The sequence below is a fragment of the Callospermophilus lateralis genome, chromosome 19, assembly GCF_048772815.1.
Source record: "Callospermophilus lateralis isolate mCalLat2 chromosome 19, mCalLat2.hap1, whole genome shotgun sequence".
Taxonomy (NCBI): Eukaryota; Metazoa; Chordata; class Mammalia; order Rodentia; family Sciuridae; genus Callospermophilus; species Callospermophilus lateralis.
The window spans coordinates 14,916,253-14,937,165 of NC_135323.1; the positions used below are offsets into that span (position 1 = coordinate 14,916,253).

At 36.9% G+C, this 20,913-nt stretch overlaps 1 protein-coding gene across 1 annotated transcript in view; it reads left to right on the forward strand.

Moving 5' to 3' along the window:
- Window positions 1–20,913, forward strand: part of LOC143385433 (phospholipid-transporting ATPase ABCA3-like) — a 121,416-nt gene that overhangs the window by 74,658 nt on the left and 25,845 nt on the right. The window contains exons 17-22 of the mRNA XM_076840923.2: window positions 179–277; window positions 7,241–7,400; window positions 8,356–8,653; window positions 15,931–16,177; window positions 16,309–16,513; window positions 17,184–17,400. Of these exons, the coding sequence (XP_076697038.2) occupies window positions 179–277; window positions 7,241–7,400; window positions 8,356–8,653; window positions 15,931–16,177; window positions 16,309–16,513; window positions 17,184–17,400 (1,226 nt within the window). The remainder of the gene's footprint in view (window positions 1–178; window positions 278–7,240; window positions 7,401–8,355; window positions 8,654–15,930; window positions 16,178–16,308; window positions 16,514–17,183; window positions 17,401–20,913) is intronic.

Below are 20,913 nucleotides of genomic sequence, written 5' to 3' on the forward strand. Positions count from 1 at the left end.
GTAGGAAGTAATTTATCCCACCTTTCTGATTTACCAATGGTGCTGAAATTTTACTAAGTATTGAAGTGAAGAATGATTTACATTTTCCTTACTTTTAAGGGGAAATCAGTTTAGAATAAAAAGAAATAAGTACAAAAATCATCCAGTTTAGTGCCAGCTTTTTCTCTTCTACTTCTAGGTTTGAAGCTCTGTTCACTGCTCTGGAAGAAAGACAGACAGAGCTGGGCATTGCTAGCTTTGGCATCTCTGTCACTACCATGGAGGAAGTCTTCCTTAAGTGAGTAAGAACATTTAGAAAAAAAGAAAAACATTAGAGAGAGAGGACCACGACAAATACATTAGAAATACAAGGGGGCAATGTTTGGGGTAGAGCTATGTTTGGGAGCTATTACTCTATACTTATTACCTTGTTGCCTCCTAGTAATACTGCCAGGCAACAAGCAAACCAAGGAGAATTTCGGAGTTGCAACTCACTTTTCCAAAGTATATTGGGATAAAGTTTCTATAACACCTTTAATCAACTTTTCAAAATACCTGACAAGAATAAGTAGAGAAGGAAAAGTTTACTTTGGCTCATGGTTTCAAAGGTCTCAGTCCATGATCGACTAACTCCGTTCAGCTATCAATCCACTAATGGGGTCAGAACCCTCATGATCCAATTGTTGCCTAAAAGTCCCACCTCAGGGCTGGGTTGTGGCTGGGGTAGAGTGCTTTCCTAGCAGCATGAGGCCCTGGGTTCAATATTGAGCACCACTGATTATATAAAAATAAATAAGCAAAATAAAGGCATTGTGTCCATCTACAACTAAAAAAAATTTTAAAAAAAGAAGTCCCACCTCGAGCCTTGCTGCACTGGAGACCAAGTTTTCATCACAAGACTTTGGGAGAAGACTGATCCAAGATGGTGGAATAGAGTAGGTCCCATTACTGGCTGCTCTGTGGCATGAAACCAAGAAAGCAGATAGGCAGCTTCTCCACAAGGTCTCACCTAGATGGAATACAACGTCTCAGAGAGTGTGAGAGGACCTTAAACAGCGAGTTTTCACAGAAACCACCAGCGTTGCAACCACCCATGAAAAAAATCAGAGCCTCTGTGCTCAACTAAGTCTCCGGATGCTGGAACCAAAGCCTGCAGTTCTAGTTCACACAGGGCTCACAAGCGGCTTAGCAGAACTACCTATCAGCACCTCTGCAGAACTCCAAACTGCACTCTGCTCCCATGCAGGTCACTCAGCCGCTACCTATCCATAGCACAAGGCCATCACCCAGCTCCCCCGACTTCACCAGACACCCCGGCGCTGGAAGCAGACCGACTCCATCTTTGAAAACCTTCCTCACCATTTTTTGGTGGGCATGACTAACAGATTGGATGGCCATCTGAGCAGGTACCTGATTTTCAATCCCCTACCTACCCAGTGATGGTAATTCAGCACGGTGACCACCCAACACAAAAACAGCTCTCAGTTGGACAGGAGTGCAGTGCGAACAGAGCGCCATGCACCACCTGGTGTGAGCCTGGGAGAGGTCCCGCAGTTGGGACCTGATAAGTAAGGGAGGGGACTAAAGTCTGGAGGATAACAGAGAGACCAGGATCTGGGAAATCTCCAGGCAAGAGGAGATGATATGGGGGACTCAAGTCAGATGAGTGGTCACAAAAAAAGACCTGTGAGATGCAATTTTCCTGCTGGAATTGGTGGGCAGCACTCCCTGCTTCCAGGCGCTCCACACCAGGTCCAGTCTTCACACCCTGGTTACCTACACCATCCTGAGGGCAGAGACACCTACTGGATAAGACAACCCCACCTACTGGATGAGAAGACAAAAAAAAAACAGATCTTTAAGAGCTTCTTCTTCTCCTTCTCCTCCTTCTCCTCCTCCTCCTCCTCCTCCTCCTCCTCCTCCTCCTCCTCCTCCTCCTCCTCCTTCTTCTTCTTTTCTCTTATACCCTTCTATCCACTAGCCTTCAAATCTCCAACATATATAAAACCAAGAACTTTGCATGAAATAGGACTTTGAGGACTGAGTCACCTGAATAATATAATATATAGGAGTTGCATAAGCCTTTTTTTTCTTTTTCTTCTTTTTTCTTTCCCTTTTTTCTCTTTCTTCTTCCTTCACTCTCCAAATTTTATTATTTTTTACATCCTGTATTTTTTTAAATACAAATTTGTGTTAGTTTTATGTACTCTACTGTCTTCACATGTAATTGTCTACCATAAATTACTTCCTGCCAATTCTCCTGCTACTAACCCTCCTCATTAGATTTCTCCTTCACTTTTCCTAAGATATATTAACTCTATACCCTCACATATTTTCCCCTCAGCTTATCACCCTATGCCTGACCCCCAGTTCATTTTCTACTTCAGAAATTATAAACCTTTTTATGAAACTACTGATTATATTTTAAATAATAATTGAATCCAACATTTCTGGACATCGAGACTAAACTGTAAATGTCTTAATAACAACAATTTGTTCATAGGTGATGTATTGTTGATATTAGGATCTGTTAACATTGTCCTTCCCCACAAATGAGAGATCTTGGAGCCCTAGAAGAGAACTGCAAATCTATAGGGTAAAAACAATAACACACCAGATCCACAGAGCTGGAAAGGAAGACACATGAGCAACATGAAAATACAAGGGAAGGAAGTACCTCAAACAAATCAAGACAACACATCATTAGAAGCATTGGCAGCTACAGAAGAAAAAAGGACAGAGAAAGATTTCAGGATATATATGGTTAAAATGTTCTGGGATCACAAAGAAGACATAAGAGAACAAATACAGGCAGTGAAGGATCTCTTTGACAATGAGCTACATAAATAAAAGAAGCAAAAAATCACCTCAGCAGGGAGATAGAGGTTCTAAAAAAAAAAAGCAAACATAAATCCTTGAAATTCAAGAAATTATAAACCAAATTAAAAATTCAAATGAAAGCATCACCAACAAAGTAGAACATTTAGAATATAGGATATCAGACAAGAATATAGACCATACAGCAAAAATGATGAAAAACCATGAACAGAACATTCAAGAAATATGGGATAGCATAAAAAGACCAAATTTAAGACTTATTGGAATAGAGGAAGGCATAGAGGTCCAAACCAAAGGAATGAATAATCTATTCAAGAATATAATAACAGAAAACTTTCTAAACATGGACAATGAATTGGAAATCCAAATTCAGAAAGCCTACAGGAGGGTGAATGTACAAAATCACAACAGATTCACACCAAAACACATTATAATGAAAATGCCCAACATACAGAATAAGGAGAGAATTTTAAAAGCACAAGAGAAAGGTATCAGGTTACATATAGGGGAAAATCAATTAGGATAATGGCAGATTTTTCACCATAGACCTTGAAAGCTAGAAGATCCTAGAATAATATATATCAAGCTCTGAAAGATAATGTGTGTCAACAAGAATCTTGTATCCAGCAAAACTAAGCTTTAGATTTGAAGATGAAATAAAAACCTTCCATGATAAATAAAAGTTAAAAGAATTTATAGCTAGAAAACAGGCACTACAAAACATCCTTGGAAAAATATTTCATGAAGAGAAAATGGAAACACAACAATAAAAACCAGCTAGGGAGGTAGTACATTAAAGGAAATCTAATCAAAGAGGAAAACCAAGTCAAGTTAAATAAGAAAAATAAAACAAATATAGCTGAAAATACAAGCCATGTCTCAATAGTAACCCTAAATGTTAATTGCTTAAAGTCACCAATAAAAGACATAGGCTAGAAGATTAGATTAAAAGAAAGACCCAACAATATGCTGCCTCCAGGAGATTCATCTTATAGGAAAAGACATACACAGACTAAAGGTGAAAGGTTGGGAAAAATCATACCACTCACATGGACTGAGGAAGCAAGCAGGGGTTTCCATACTTATATCAGATAAAGTAGATTTCAAGCCAAAGTTAATCAAAAGGGATAAATATGGACATTACTTACTACTCAAGGGAGCCATACACCAATAAGACATAACAATCATCAATATATATGCCCCAAACAATGGTGCAGCTATGTTCATCAAACAAACTCTTCTCAAGAGTTTGGGTGATTTTTAACACACCTCTCTCACCACTGGATAGATCTTCCAAACAAAAGTTGAATAAAGAAACTATAGAATTCAATAACACAATAACTTAAACTTAACTGACATATATAGAATATTTCAACCTGCATCAAGTAGATACGCTTTCTTCTCAGCAGCACATGGATCCTTCTCTAAAATAGACCATAAACTATGCCATAAAGCAAATCTTAGCAAATACAAAAAAATAGAGATACTACCATGCATTTTACCAGATTATAATGGAATGAAATTGGAAATCAGTGACAAAATAAAAAATAAAATTTCTGCAGCACATTAAGACTAAACAATATGCTACTGAATGTACAGTGGGTTACAGAAGACATCAAGGAGGAGATTTAAAAATTCTTAGATGTAAATGAGAACACAGACACAACATATCTAAATCTCTGGGACACTATGAAGGCAGTACAAAGAGGAAAATTCATTGCATGGAGTTCATTCCTTAAAGGAAGAAGAAAGTCATCAAATAAATGACCTCACACTACATCTCAAAGCCCTAGGAAAAGAAGAACAAGTCAGCAGCAAAAGCAGAAGAAGGCAAGAAATAATTAAAATTAGAGATGAAATCAATGAAATTGAAACAAAAGAAACAATTGGAAAAATTGACAAAACAAAAATTTGGTTTTTTGAAAAAATAAATAATATTGACAAATCCTTAGCCTACACTAATGAAGAGGAAAGAGAACTCAAATTACCAGCATACATGATGGAAAACGGAATATCACAAAGATACTACAGAAATACAGAGGATAATTAGAAATTGTTTTGAAATCTTATACTCCAATAAAATAGAAGACATTGAAGGCATCAACAAATTTCTTAAGTCATACGATTTGCCCAGGTTGAGTCAGGAAGATATACACAATTTAAACAGATCAATATCAAGTGAGGAAATAGAAGAGGCCATCATAAGCTTACCAATCAAAAAATCCCAGGACCGGATGGATACACAGCTGAGTTCTACAAGATCTTTAAAGAAAAACTAATACCAATAGTCCTCAATTTATTTCAGGAAATAGAAAAAGAGGCATTAATTCCAAACTCATTCTATGAGGCCAATATCACCCAGATCCCAAAACCAGGCAAAGACACATCAAAGAAAGAAAACTTTAGACCAGTATCTCTAATGAACATAGATGCAAAAATTCTCAGTCAATGAAAGAGGTGAAAGATCTATGCAATGAAAACTACAGAACCCTAAAGAGAGATATCAAAGAAGACCTTAGAAGATGGAAAGATCTACCTTTCTCTTGGATAGGCAGAATTAATATTATCAAAATGATCATACTACCAAAAGCACTATACAGATTTAATGCAATTCCAATCAAAATCCCAATGGTATTCCTCACAGAAATAGAAAAATCAATCATGAAATTCATCTGGAAAAATTAGAAACCCAGAATAGCTAAAGGAATCCTTAGCAGGAAGAGTGACGCAGGTAGTATTGCTGTACCAGACCTTAAACTATACTACAGAGCAATAGTAACAAAAACAGCATGGTATTTTCACCAAAACTGACTGATAGACCAATGGTACAGAATAGAGGACACAGAGACTAAACCACAAAATTACAATTATCTTACATTAGACAAAGATGCCAAAAACATGCACTGGAGAAAAGATAGCCTCTTCAACAAATGGTGATGAGAAAACTGGAAATCCATATGCAACAAAATGAAATTAAACCCCTATCTCTCACCATGCACAAAACTTAACTCAAAATGGATCAAGGTCCTAGAAGTTAGACCAGAGACTCTGCATCTAATAGAAGAAAAAGTAGGCCCTAATTTTCATCATGTGGGATTAGGCCCCAACTTCCTTAATAAGACTCCAATAGTATAAGAATTAAAACCAAGAATCAATAAATGGGATGAAATCAAATTAAAAATTTTCTTCTCAGCAAAAGAAACAATCTTTGAGAACAGAGAGCCTACATCCTGGGAGCAAATGTTTACCCCTCACACATCAGATAGAGCACTAATCCCTAGGATATATAAAGAACCCAAAAAGCTAAGCACTGAAACAATAAATAGCCCAATCAACAAATGGGCCAAGGACCTGAACAGACACTTCTCAGAAGAGGATATACAATCAATCAAAAAATATATGAAAAATGCTCATTATCTTTAGCAATCAGAGAAATGCAAATCAAAACTACTCTAAGATATCATCTCACTCAGTCAGAATGGCAGCTATCATTAAAACAAACAACAATAAGTGTTGGTGAGGATGTGGGGCAAAAGGTACACTCACACATTGCTGGTGGGACTGCAAATTGGAACAGCAAATATGAAAAGCAGTATGGAGATTCCTCGTAAATCTGGGAATGGAACCCCATTTGACCCGGCTATCCCTCTCTTCAGACTATACCCAAAGGATTTAAAAACAGCACACTACAGGGACACAGCCACCTCAATGTTTATAGCAGCACAATTCACAATAGCTAAACTATGGAGCCAACCTAGATGCTCTTCAGTGAATGAATGGATTAAAAAATGTGGCATATATACCCAATGGAATTTTACTGAGCATTAAAAGAGAATAAAATCATGGCATTTGTAGGTAAATGGATGGCGTTGGAGAAGATAATGTTAAGTGAAGTTAGTCAGTCTCAAAAAAATCAAATGCTGAATGTTTTCTCTGATATAAGGAGGCTGACTTATAGTAATGTAGGGACGGGGAGCATGGAAGGAATAGAGGAATTCTAGATAGGGCAGAGGGGTGGGAGGGAAAGGGAAGGGGCAGGGGATTAACAAGGATGGTGGAATGTGATGGACATCATTATCCAAAGTACATGTATGAAGACTCAAATTGGGTGTCGACATACTTTATATATAAATGGATATGAAAAATTTTGGTATATATGTGTAATAAGAATTGTGGTGAAAAAAATGAAGTACATGTATAAAGGCATGAATTGGTGTGAACATACTCTATATACAAAGATATGAAAAGTGTACTCTATATGTGTAATAAGAACTGTAGTGCATTCCGCTGTCATGTATTTAAAATAAATAAAATCAATAAAACAAAACAAGAAAAGAGGGAAAAAAGGCATTTAGAGAGATTCCAGATTCAAACCACAATAAGATGAAAATTAATATCTTTGGGTTTTTTTTCTTTTATGTAGGGTTGGTCACATGGAAGTTGCAGAAAGTCATATCCAAGCTAAACAGTCTTTCCCCCAGAAAATCAAAATCTCCATCATGAGCCAGAATAAGAATATATCAAGTAATGTTGAGAGAGCACATTCTTCCACCCTGAATGAAACTATTATGTTTAATACTGGGGTAAGAACTTTACTAAGAAAACTAGTGTGTATTTGTTTGGGACATAAGAGGTATATTTTGTTTTAATACTTGTACCAAAAGTATGGAGTTTTCAGCCATACAAGAACCAACCAGAGCTGTCTGCATGGTAACCTAATTAGCAAGGGTAGTGGAATGCTGAAGTAATAGGTTCTAGAAAAATATATTATCTGTTTACTTTTACTATCATTGTTACTTAATTCTTTTTAGATTTTTTTCCAAATAGGTAATTCAAAATTTATTAGTTCATTGAAGCTGGAGTAAGGGTGTAATAGTGAGCATTATTTTTTAATAGTTAACCCTATACAACTATTTCAAGTTTTGCAGAGGGCATTGTCACAAGGTAGGAAACCATTCCTCAATCAGTACAATCCTCAGTATGGGTCTTTTGGGTTGCCAAAGATTTCTTTCATTGCCTTTCTAATTTGTCTTTTCCTTCTATGAAACATGCTCATTTTCATGGTATCAGAAGTCTGAGAAAAATCATCCTGTTGAGATCTTAAGTGTTACAGTAAGACATTTAACCTTAAGCATTTTCTTGACTATCTTGTAGCAGAAGTCAGCAAACTCAATGTAAAGAAATAATAAATGTTGAAGGCCCTATGGGCATTGTAGTCAGAGTAATTATAGCAACTATGATAATACAGGAATAAATGGGCATAGCTGTGTTCCATAAAATGTTTACAAAAACAGCCCATAATTCATTGTCCTCAGCCTTATACAAACAAAAGATTGATCATATTATTGTGTACTATAATATAATGCTTAGGTTTTTTTCAAATGTTTATACAAACTTTATATGTTTTTACTGTCATGGTATTTATGATATAAAACTGTTTTGTCATAAATTTTCTAAGCATCAGTCTTAGTGAACTTAAATATTAATGATCTGGTTAAGTCTATGACTACTGTAATATTATGTCTATATTTTCTTTAGATATCCCTCTACTGTCAGCAGTTCCATGCCATGTTTATGAAAAAGTTGATATTCAGTTGGCGCAACTGGAAGATAACTTTGATACAGATTCTGGGACTTGTAGTTTCCACATTTGTTTTCTTTCAGTCCAATTACCTTGTACATCATGATGAAATGGCCAGGCAAATGGATTTGGATCAATATGGTCAAACCATTGTGCCTTTTTATATTTCTGGAAGTTCTAATTTGACTACAAGTCTGTTAGAACATCTTGAGAGTATGCTAAAATCTAAAAATCACAAACTTAAGGAAGTACCAGGTAAGGCCTGTTAAGAAAAATAAATTCTCTTAGATGATCTGCTGTATCACTTCCAAATAAGAATCTTAACTATAATATTTGACTACTTCCTCCATTCTTTTCTTGCTAGTCACTAATATCATAAAAGCAATTTAACTCTACAAATGCCCTCTTGAAGGCTACTGGTCTTGAAAAAATTGTTAGTGAATGCACTTTGGCTGTGGGCTGTCTACAGGTATTTGTTGTTCCTTTCTAATAAAAAGAGTAAAAGATATCAAAGCACATATATACATATGTATACATACATGTACTTTGCCATATGTGTATGTATATGAGAGAAAGAGACTTAGTAGTAGACTTGACATTAACTTGATCTACCTTGCATCTACAAACTCACCCCTTACCATGTCATGTTATCCCTCTGAACATAAAGACTCCTTTCTTTCAAATGTAAGTGTTTCCTCCTAAATATTATATTTTTTCCTTTAAGTGCTATTTGATGGACAGTGCTCCTTTAGGTTAACAAACAGCCTGCAGATTAGTCAGCCTATTTTGTTGTTTTTTTTCTCTCTCCTTCAGTTTTTTCCCTTTTTAAGCTATAGTGATCTTTGTACAGATATTATTATTGAAACATTGGAAGTAACAATTTGATAAACTTGACTTTGAGCAAATACAATAACATTTAAGAATATTAAAATTTAAGAATATTAACATTTTAAATTTAGAATATTAACATATAAAATTTAACAATATTAACATTTAAGAATATTAAGAATATTAAAATATTAAAAAGTTCTTGACATATCATATTTCATACATTTGATTCAAGCGGATTATGAACTCCCATTTTTACCCTATATACATATTGCAGATTCACATCAGTTACACATCCACTTTTTTACCTACTGCCATACTAGATATTTTGAGTCTAATAATTATTCAATCAAGCTCTCAATTTTCCTTTTTTCACAAGTGGGAAATTTCAGTTCCAAATCAATGAAAATATTTGAGTAGTGTGAATATCATTATCAAATGTTCATCATCTCTAGCAAAAATAAAAGAGATTTATATCTAAATATTTCATTTTTTGGATGAATGTAAATGCTATAATATTTTGAAGTTGATGTCTGTATACTTATTCTATTATAATGAAATACATTTTATTCTTACTTATTTATCATTTATGCTGTTACCCTGATGATTAGTTGATATTAGTTGTAGAAAAATGTAGACAGTCATGTCATCTGTTAATAAGAGCAGTTGTATTTCTCCCTTTATAATCTATATGCCTTTTATTTTTCTATTCATATTTTATTGTACTAAATAGAACTTCCTTCACTATGTTGAATCATTGGTAAGAGTGGACATTTTTCCTTGTTCCCAATCTTAGACAGTATGCTGTTTTTCTGCCATAAGTATTTAGAGAGTTAAATTTATTCCTGTTTTTCAGAGTTTTAATCATGAATATATATTTTGTTTTCTCAAAAGTTTTTCTGCATAGATTTATATAATTATTTTATTTAGCCTATCAATATGATGGGTGACATTTATTTTCAAACATTGAACAAGCTTTCTATTTTAGGAATGGACCTCATTTGTCATGGTTCATAAATATTTCTAACTTATGAACCTAATCTGCCTTCAGAATGGAAGAAAGTCTTTGACATCTGCACCTCAACTAGGGTGTTAATTTCCAGGATATATAAAAACTCAAAAAGCTTAACACAAATAAATAACCCAATATAAACAGTCAACAAATATATGAAAAAATGTTCAATGACTCTATCACTTACCAAGAATATAAGTAACAATAAATGTTGGTGAGGATGTGTAGGAAAAGGATACACTCATACATTGTTGGTGGAACTGCAAATTAGTAAAACCACTTTGGAGAGCAATATGGAGATTCCTCAGAAAACTTGGAACTACCATTTGATCCAGTTGTCCCACTCCTCAGTATATATCCAAAGGATTTAAAATCAGCATACTACAGTGATGCAGCAAAATCAATGTTCATAGATGCATAATTCACAATACTAAGCTATGAAACCAACCTTGGTGTCCTTCAATAGATGAATGGATAAAGAATTGTGGTATATATACACAATGGAATATTACTCAGCCATAAGAAGAATGACTTTATGACATTTGCCAGTAAATGAATGGAGATTATAATGCTAAGTGAATTAAGCCAATCTCCAAAAACCAAAGGCAAATGTTTTCTCTGATATATGGAAGCTAACCCACAATAAGAGATGGGATAAGAATAGAAATTCAGATGATTAGACAAAGGGAAATTAAGGGAAGAGAGGACGGTAAGAAAAGTGAAGACAGTGGAATGAATCTGATATGACTTTCCTATGTACATTTATGAATACAGCTCAATAAATCCCACCATAATGTATATCCAAAGACTGGGTCCCTAATTAGAATAAGATACATTCTATGCATGTATAATTTTATCAAAATGGACTCTACTTTCACATATAACTAAAAAAGAATCAATAAAATAAGTGTTCTCCTATTTCCTGGAATATATTGCATATAATTTTAGTGTCTATTTTCTTGAGAAAGAGAGAGAGAGAGAAAGGGAGAAATGAAGGGAGAGATTTAGAAAATGAGATTTATTAGGGGAACTGTCTCACATGATTATGGAACCAAAATGTTCCACGGTAGGCCACCTGTAAGCCAGAGATTCAGAAAAGCAAATAATTCAGTCTGTCTCAATATTTGAAAATCAGGAGGTTTCCTGTGTAAGTTCCAGTCTTACAGTTAACATAAAATTAACCATTACATTCTGTAGTCTTTCATAGTATTCTTTTATTATCCCTAGTATTTTCCTGATCTCTTCTTCATTTGTGTTCAATATGCTATCAGCATATTAATTTTCAACTTCAAATAATATGGTTTTCAATTCTAACATCAACAGTTGATTATTTCTTGCACTTCAGTTCTCTGGTAAATTCTCTATCTCAATACCTACTTTAGCTGTGAATTTTTCAATTGTCTGTCCTTTTTGTTAGTTCTGTTTGTTGGTATACCTGGTAATGTCTTGATTTAATACCAGGCATTTTGGGTGAAAATTACAAATATTCTACATGAGATTATATTCTCCAGAAGAGGTTTAATTTAACATCTGGCAGGCAGTAAAAAAAAGGGAAGTTCTCCAATGAGAGACTGAAGTGATTGAAGTTTTATAAGAATTACTTTTTCTCACTTCTCAGAAGAAGATACATAGTCAATTAACAAATACATGAAAAATGTTCAAAAACTCTAGTAATTAGAGAAATGCAAATCAAACTACTCTAATATTTCATCTCACTCCAGTCAGGATGGCAGTTATCAAGAATATAGGCAACAATAAGTGTTGGCAAGGATGTGGGGGGAAAGGCACATTCATACATTGCTGGTAGAACTGCAAAGTGGTACAATCGCTATGAAAATCAGTATGGAGATTCCTCAGAAAACTTGGAATGGAATCACTGTTTGACCCAGCTATCCCACTCCTCCTTCTATACCCAAAGGACTTAAAATCAACATACTACAGTATGCAGCCACATCAGTGTTTGTAGCAGCTCAATTAACAATAGCTGAACTATGGAACCAACCTAGGTGTCCTTTGATAAGTGAATGGATAAGAAAATGCCAGTATACATATTCAATGGAATATTACTCAGCTTTAAAGAAGAATGAAATTATGGCATTGGAGAATATCATGCTAAGTGAAATAAGCCAATCCCAAAAAACCAAAGGCCAAATATTTTCTCTAATATGCGGATGCTAATTCACAATAAGGCAGAGGGGACACTAGAGAAGAATAGAGTTACCTTATATTAAGTAGAGGGAAGTGAATGGAAGGGAGGAAAGTGGATGTGGGGATAAGAAGGATAGTAGAATGAAACAGATACTTTACATATATATGTGACTGCATGACCAATATGATTCTGCAACATGTACACTCAGAAAAATGAGAAATTATATCCTATCTATGTATGATATATCAAGTGCATAAATGCATTATACTGTCATGTATAACTAATTAAAACAAATTTAAAAATTAAAGTAAAATAAAGATTAAAGTAATAGAAACAATTTATTAGTAAAAATTAAAGTCATGCTCTGAGGTACATGGATGGAGCAGACTGCCTTCATAAGAGGAAAATGGCCAGGATGACTACATTTAAAAAGATAGTGACTGAGGATTTTCTAAAACTGTTGAAAAAAAAACAGGTTCAATAAATGCTAAGATTCCTTGGGAGGATAAATAAAAGAAAATCACACCTAAGTACATTGTAATATAACTGCTAAATATCAAATCCACAAGAAAGAAGAGCTTTAAAGAAGTTAAATAAACCCATATATCTGCAGGAGAGCAATAATAGGACTGACGATGGACTCATGATGGAAAAAATGGAAGTTATAAAACAGTAGAATGATATTTTCAAAGTGATAGGGAAAACCTGCCGAGCTAGAATTCTATATCTGATAATGATAACCTAAAAAACAAATGTGAAATAAGAACATTTCACACACACACACACACACACACACACACACCCTACACACAAGCACATGCATGCCAAGAAACCAGCAGACAATGCTAAAGGAGATTCTTAGAGCAGGGGAAAAAAATTATCTAAAACAAATTTATAAACAAGGGAACAATTTACAAACAATGGAAAATATAAATGTGTCAGAAAATATAAATCAGTGCTGACAGAATGAAATAAAAAAAATACCTTGAGGGATTTAAAAGCACATCTAGAAGTCAATCATATGATGATGGCACAGAAAGCAGGAAGAGGGAAAATGGAGCTCAAAGATTCTAAGGTCTTTTCCCTGTCTAGGAAAAAGTAAAAGTGGTGATTTGAATTAGAGTTTAAAAGGTCAAATAAGGTTCATCATCACTAATCATTAAGAAAATGTATATCAAAATTACTGTGAGTGTCCACTTTATTCTCATGGGGTTGACTATTACTAAAAAAAATAAATAACAAGTGTTGGCAAGTATGTGAAGAAATTGGAAACTTGCATGTTACTGGTGAGAATATAAAATGGAAAGCAGTATGGAGATTCCTCAGAAAACTTGAAAAACAGTATGGAAACTATGGAAAACAATGTGGAAACTCCTCAAAGTGTTAAATGTAGAATTACTACATGATCTAGCAATTCCATTTCTGGGTATATACTCTAAATAATGGAGAATGGAGACTTGAAGACTTGTACACCATTGTTCATAGGGACATTATTCCCAATAACAAAAGGGTAGAAGGAACCCAAATGTCCATTAGCACAGTATTTACAATAACCAGAAGCAACCCACATGTCCATCAACAGATGAATAGATAAACAAAACATTATCCAGACATACAAGGAAGGACTTGTCAGCTTAGTAAGGGAGGAAATTCTGACACATGCTACAGCATGAATGAAACTCACAGACATTGTGTTAAGTGAAGTAAACCAGCCACAAGAGGATAAATATGGTATGATTCCACTTATGTGAGACACCTAGAGGCATCATGGAGACAGAATGTAGAATGCTGGTTTGGGGCTGTAAGACGTTCTAGAGATAGATGATGATAATGACTCCACAATAATATGTAGGTACTAAACATCACTGAACTGCACACCTAAACGTTTCAAATGTTACTTTTTTCATATTTCTTTTTATAGATGGACACAATACCTTTATTTTGTTTATTTTTTGATGTGGTGCTGAGGATCAAACCCAGTGCCTCACACATGTGAAGCAAGCCTTCTACCACTGAGCCACAACTCCAGCCCCTCAAATGTTACATTTTATGCTTTGTGCATTTTACATAAAAAATGAAAAAAGTCAATAACCACTAGAAGAATAAAGAGAACATAACCAGAAAGCTATTTGAGGGATAAAAAATTTTTTAAATTTGTTTTTAACCATCTATGTATAATGCAATAAAAATAAAAATATGTTCAGGTGAAAATATATTGAAACTGTTCTCTAAAGTAAAGGATTTCATCTCACTCCAGTCAGAATGGCAGCTATTAAGAATACAAGCAACAATAAGTATTGGCAAGGCTGTAGGGGAAAAGACATTTCTAGTGGGACTACAAATTGGTACAGACAATCTGGAAAGCAGTATGGAGATTTCTCAGAAAACATGGAATGGAACAACCATTTGACCCAGATATCCCACTCCTTGGATTGTACCCAATGGACTTAAAATCAGCATATTGCAGTGACATGGCCACATCAATTTTTGTAACAGCACAATTCACAATAACTAAATTGTGGAAGCAACCTAGATGCCCTTCAATAAATGAATGGATAAAGAAACTGTGGTATATATACATAATGGAATATTACTCAGCATTAAAAGAGAATAAAATTATGGCGTTTGCAGGTAAATGGGTGGAGTTGGAGAATATCATACTAAACAAAGTAAGTCAATCCCCAAAACCAGAGGCCAAACGTTTTCTCTGATAAGTGGATGCTAATCCATAATGGGGAGGGGTATGGAGTAAGTGGAGGAATTTTGAATGAGGCAAAGGGGAGGGGAGAAGGGGATATGGGGGTAGGAAAGATGGTGGAATGAGACGGATATCATTACCCCAGGTACATGTATGATTGCACAAATGGTGTGACTCTATTTCATGTACAACCTGAGAAGTGAAAAAGTCTTCTCTATTTGTGTACAATGATTCAAAGAGCTTTCTACTATCTTGTATAACTGATTAGAACTAATAAAAATAAAATAAAATAAGAATTAGTCTGTTTCTTTCTTACTGTTAGAGTATAAGCCTTTTAAGCCCCATCAAGAGCCTGAAGATTTATCAAGGTACTTTCACCATTTATAAAACTATAAGATTCTCAAAGGGAAAAAAAATGTTGAACTCACCACAGTGTATTTTCATTCTTCTCAGGGTCTTGATTATTATTTTAGATCTCTAATGCCCTCAAAAAAGTGATTTTAAAAATTGTTTTATTCACTTTTCCTGTTTTTTCAGAGGAAGGATTTGTCAGCTGAAAGATAAAGTTATAAAATGAAGTACTTAAAATCAGTTTAAGACAGAAAAATTAATTGAGAGTCTATACCATGTTGCATGTGTTTTCTCAGTGAAGTAGTAGTTTAGGTTATAGGCTATGAAGTAATAGCTTGAAATTTAATGATGGAATAAAATGTTTAAAGATAACGGCAAATGTTTGTAATAATTATTATGAGAAAATTTTAAGTTATGAGAAAATTATTTGTTGTTCTTCTTAACATATTTTAAGTGTTGTGAATGCACTAACCAATGTTGTTTCCTCATCCTAGGTAATCTTCTGAATTACTTGACGGAAAATAAGGAGTGTAATAGTTTATGCATTATTGCATTTTCCATGGAAGTGAAGACAGATGAAACAGTATTTACTGTTTTTTTCAACAATGAAGCATACCATTCACCATCCCTGTCCCTGGCAGTGTTAGACAACATTCTTTTCATGTCACTCTCTGGTGCTAATGCTTCCTTAACAGTCTTCAATAAACCTCAGCCACGCCCTGACAATAAAGTCATTGAAGGGTATGTTTTTATTTTCATTGGAATTGACTCTTAAACTTTAAAATACATTTACATGATAAAAATAGTTGTTGATAGAAATCTGTATTTCCAGCTTTGTTGATTTTCTGCTACACCTTTTGTTCCTTCTGTAGGACTATAAATGGACAGGAGGTGTTTTTGGATATGCAGCTGGGCATAGCTCTTTTAATCAGTAGCTTTTCCCTCCTGACAGTGACTGAAAGAATCAGTAAGGCCAAGCACATCCAGTTTGTGAGTGGGGTCTCTGTCATTGTGTACTGGCTTTCTGCTCTAGTGTGTGATTTCATCATCTTCTTATTTTCCTGCTTTTTACTCTTGGTGAGTAGGGTTTATTTTCCTTCTATACCAAATGGAACATTCCTATCCTAATGGTTTCATAAATCTAGCTCTTCCAATAAACTATCTGTGTTCAATATCTTATAAAACATTGCAAAATTTCATGGTAGATGTCATTAGAAAGAAAATAACTCCTGTATCCTTCATTAGCACAAAATAATTTTTCTTTGCAGTAGCACAAAGACCAAAAAACCAAAGGCTGAATGTACTTGCTGATTTGTGGATGCTAATCCAAAACAAGGGAGATTGGGGAAGGCAATAATAGAAATTCATTGGATTAGACAAAGGGAAATAAAAGGAAGGGAGAGTGAAGGGGAGTGGGGAAAGACAGTAGAATTAATTGGATATCACTTTCCTAGCCTTGTATTTGAATATATGACCAGAGTAACTCTGCATAATGTACAACTACAGGAGTGGGAGCCTAAATAGAATAAGCTATATAGTCTATGTACATATAATATGTATGTGTAATTTGCCAAAATAAATTCTACTGTCATATATAACTAAAAAGAAGAAAAAAAGGAAGATTAACTAAATAAGTACTACCATGCTAAATAAAGGCAAGCTTTGCTCTTTCCTTCTTTGAATATTTTGACCTGATTTCTTTTTTTACTTGCTCTTCACCTTTGCCTTTGTCCCCTCTGTATTTCAGGGATTGTTCAAATACTGCAAAATTGATATTTATGTCATGGATTACCACTTATTGGAAACAATGCTCATACTCACACTGTATGGCTGGTCTGCCATTCCCCTCATGTACCTGATGAGCTTCCTGTTTTCTAGAAGTTCTTCTGCCTATATCAAACTTATTCTGTTCAACTTCATCTCAGGCACTTTTACTGTTTTCATAGATGGAATATTAAGAGACGGTAAGAAAGGACTTCACAAATTTTCCCCTTCCCCAGAACACAGCAGTTAATAAATGAGTAACTGATTTATAGATACATAAGGACATTAGTAGACAATTAAGTTCTAGGTTTTTTGAAAAATCCTGCACTTAATGTAAATCAATAACCTTATTAGGAGTGCCTGTGATATTTCAAGCATTGTGCCTCATTGTATCCTCATATTGAAGTAATGGATTTGAACCTGAGCTGCAGGTCCTTGGATATGATGCCTCCTCTCTATCACCAACTCAGTAGCTCTAGCACATGACTTAAATAATCTGTTTTGGGAGATTTTAGGTGTATTAGTCCCTGAAACTCATTTTCAAGAAAGAAAAAAAAGAAAGAACAAAGAAGTATCTTTTCTTCTTATAGAGGCCAGTTTTCAGAAAGTTAGAAGAAATTATATCTCAAATATATTAGAGTATTACTATCTTTAAAAATGTTATCTCTTGATATTGTGGTATTTTGGAGTGAGGGATGAATTGAGAAGAATCTTGAGTTTGGGGGGAAGACCTACAATTCCATTCAGGGAATGTTCTATGGTGTGACACTTCCTCATTAATTCAATGAAAAGGCCCAAGAATCTGAACAAGAGAATAATAATTTTCAGGGGATCCAACATGGCGGCCGGCGAGGAAGCAGCACTTTCAATATCTCCACATTAACGGGATCAGAAACACCCATTAAAACAGCTACATTCTACCTACTGAGGATCTTCTAGCAAAATTCCATTGAAAGGAGACCTGCCGGGAATTAGTAAGTTTATTAGAGGTGACAGTTTGCCCCAGACAAGTGAAACTTGGCCGGCAACGCGGGCGCAGAAGTCCAATCCCGCGGCCACTGGCCGCTTCTGCAAGCGGCAGGCGGCCCAGAGCAGTGCGGCAGAAGGGTCCCCGCCTGGCAGGCAGACAGCTCCCGCCATCCCGGCTCCCCTGGCGGCCCCGCTGTTGCTCTGGGAACAGCCACCCTGCCCGCTTGGCTCTTAGCCACGCGGCCGCAGCCGCCCGGCTCTACAGGCAGCCCCGGCGGCCTGGCTCGGCGAGAAGGGTTCCCGCCCGGCCGGCAGACGGCCCCTGCCATCCCACCTCTCCTGGCGGCCCCACTCTCGCTCTGCGAAAGGCCACCCTGCCCGCCCAGTTCTTAGCCACGCGGCCGCAGCTGCCGGGCTCTACAAGCGGCCCCTGGAGGCCCAGCTCCGCAAGAAGGGTCCCTGCCCGGCCGGCAGACAGCACCCGCCATCCCGGCTCTCCTGGCGGCCCCGCCCGCTCTGCAAACAGCCACCCCAGCCCGCCCGGCTCTTAGCCACACGGGCGCCGCCTGCCCGGCTCCACAGGCACCCCCAGCGGCCCAGCACAGCGAGAAGGGTCCCCACCTGGTCCGACAGACGGCCCACGCCCTTCCGGCTCTGCTAACGGCCCCGCCCACCCGGCAAACAGACTCCCCCCCCCCCAGAAGACGTGAAGGGAATCTAACCAAGCCTCTATGAAATAGCGAACTGGGATCTAAAAACCAGAGATTGTGTCAGACCAGAGACAAGCCAGTTCCACCCCTCCCTTCGGACACTCCGGCAAGGAGCCAGCCGCCCGCCATAGCAGAGAGAGGAAGTCACCAAAGTTCAGCCAAAGAGATTCCTTCCCAGCGGAATCTACTTTAGCAGGTGTGTGGTTCCCACCCACATCAGATACAAACAACTGGGAAACTTCATAATCTCTCCGTGGGCGAGACCGTAGGGCCAAAGGACTCTCGACCACCAACTCCCCCTACTGCCAGTGACGTGGGCGTGACTGTAGGGGCAGAGGGAAGCAGAGAAGACTCCCCAGCCCCAACTCCCCCAACCGCCAACTGAGAGGGATTGACGGTAGGAGCGGAGGGAAACAGAGGACACTCCAGACCCCCAACTCCTCCTACCACCAGTGGAGCCGTCTTGATTGTAGGGGCTGAGGGAAGCAGAGGGGATCCTCAACCCCCAACTCCCATTACCACCACCGGCGACACCAATGGTCTTAGCCGCCAGATTCCAAAGGTGTGCCCACCAAAGGGGTCCGGAAAAATTAAACTATTGATTCCCAGACCACAGCTCCACAGCACTGGGGCTTAGATGAATGACAGAGAGAGTGCTCAGTCGTTAGGGAAATAGTGCACTCGGTGGGGCTGAAAGTGTAACCAAATCCTTGGGGAATTGCCTCCAGTGAGCAGGACCTGGCTGGCTGACAGGAGGAAGGGGAGGAGGGGCCGTAGAAGTGAAACGGCTCTGAACCAACAGGATTGAGAGACTCCCAGGAGCCGCCTTAGAGGGATTGCTGTTGACACATTGAGGGCAAATCTCAGCCCGGAGGGCACAGATTTGCCTACGGGGAGAGAAGAAAATGGATCTCTAAGACCTAATTTTATTTCTTATTTCATTTTATTTTTTTCTCTCCCTTTTTCCCTCTTTCTCTCCCCTTCCAAGTTTTATTGTTCCTTCCATTCTCCTCTATGCTATCTATCTCCCTCTCCTTCTTTCTTTTCAAGAGCACCTTCCTTCCCCTTCCCCCCAACTTTCATCCCAAGCATTACGTCCTCCATTTCTTGTAACTGTCTAAATGCAAATAGGTGAATGTTTCGAGGCCGTCTATAGTGCTCCTAAATACCTAGCTACTACCAATACCCTGATCCAATCGACGGTTAGTAACGCCCTTCAGTAGAGCAATCTTCTAAAGTAGCCTAGACATACTAACCCTTATACCTGCATAGCACCTAACCTAAAGTCCTAAGAACAAAAAACAAACCACTATATGCATACAAAATCCGGAAGCCCTTTATAAATTGAATGAATCAGCTCTAAAGAACAATAAAGACCAACATCTATAGGCATAATCTCCCACCACAAAGGAGAGACAACAGTGATAAACAAAGCCAAAACAAATGTATAGGAGAAAGCAGTTACAAAGCAGTCAAACAGAGCTGGAAAGTAACATGAACAACATGAAAAAACAAGGGAAAAAAGGATTACAGATAATGCAGGACAATTTAAATCTACAGAAGGACCTAGAAGCATCAGAAACATGGATAGGGAAAGAAATCAAGGCATACCTAATGCAGATGGAACGGAATTTTAGAGAAGACATGAGACAGCAAGTCCAAGAATTGAAAGTATATTTCGAAATCGAACTAAACAAACAAATTCAAACTGCAAAGAACGAGCTTTACCAGGAGATAGAGATCTTAGAAAAAAACAAACAGTAATTTTAGAAATGCAAGAAACCATAAACCAGATTAAAAATGCTAACGAAAATATTACAAATAGACTAGATCAAGTAGAAGTCAGAACATCAGATAATGAAGACAAAGTCTATCAACTTGAAAAGAGTATAGTCAACACTGAAAAGATGCTTAAATCTCACGAGCAATCTATTCAAGAGATATGGGATCTCATCAAAAAACCAAATTTGAGAGTCATTGGGATAGAAGAAGGCACAGAGGTTCAAACCAAAGGAATGGACAACCTATTAAATG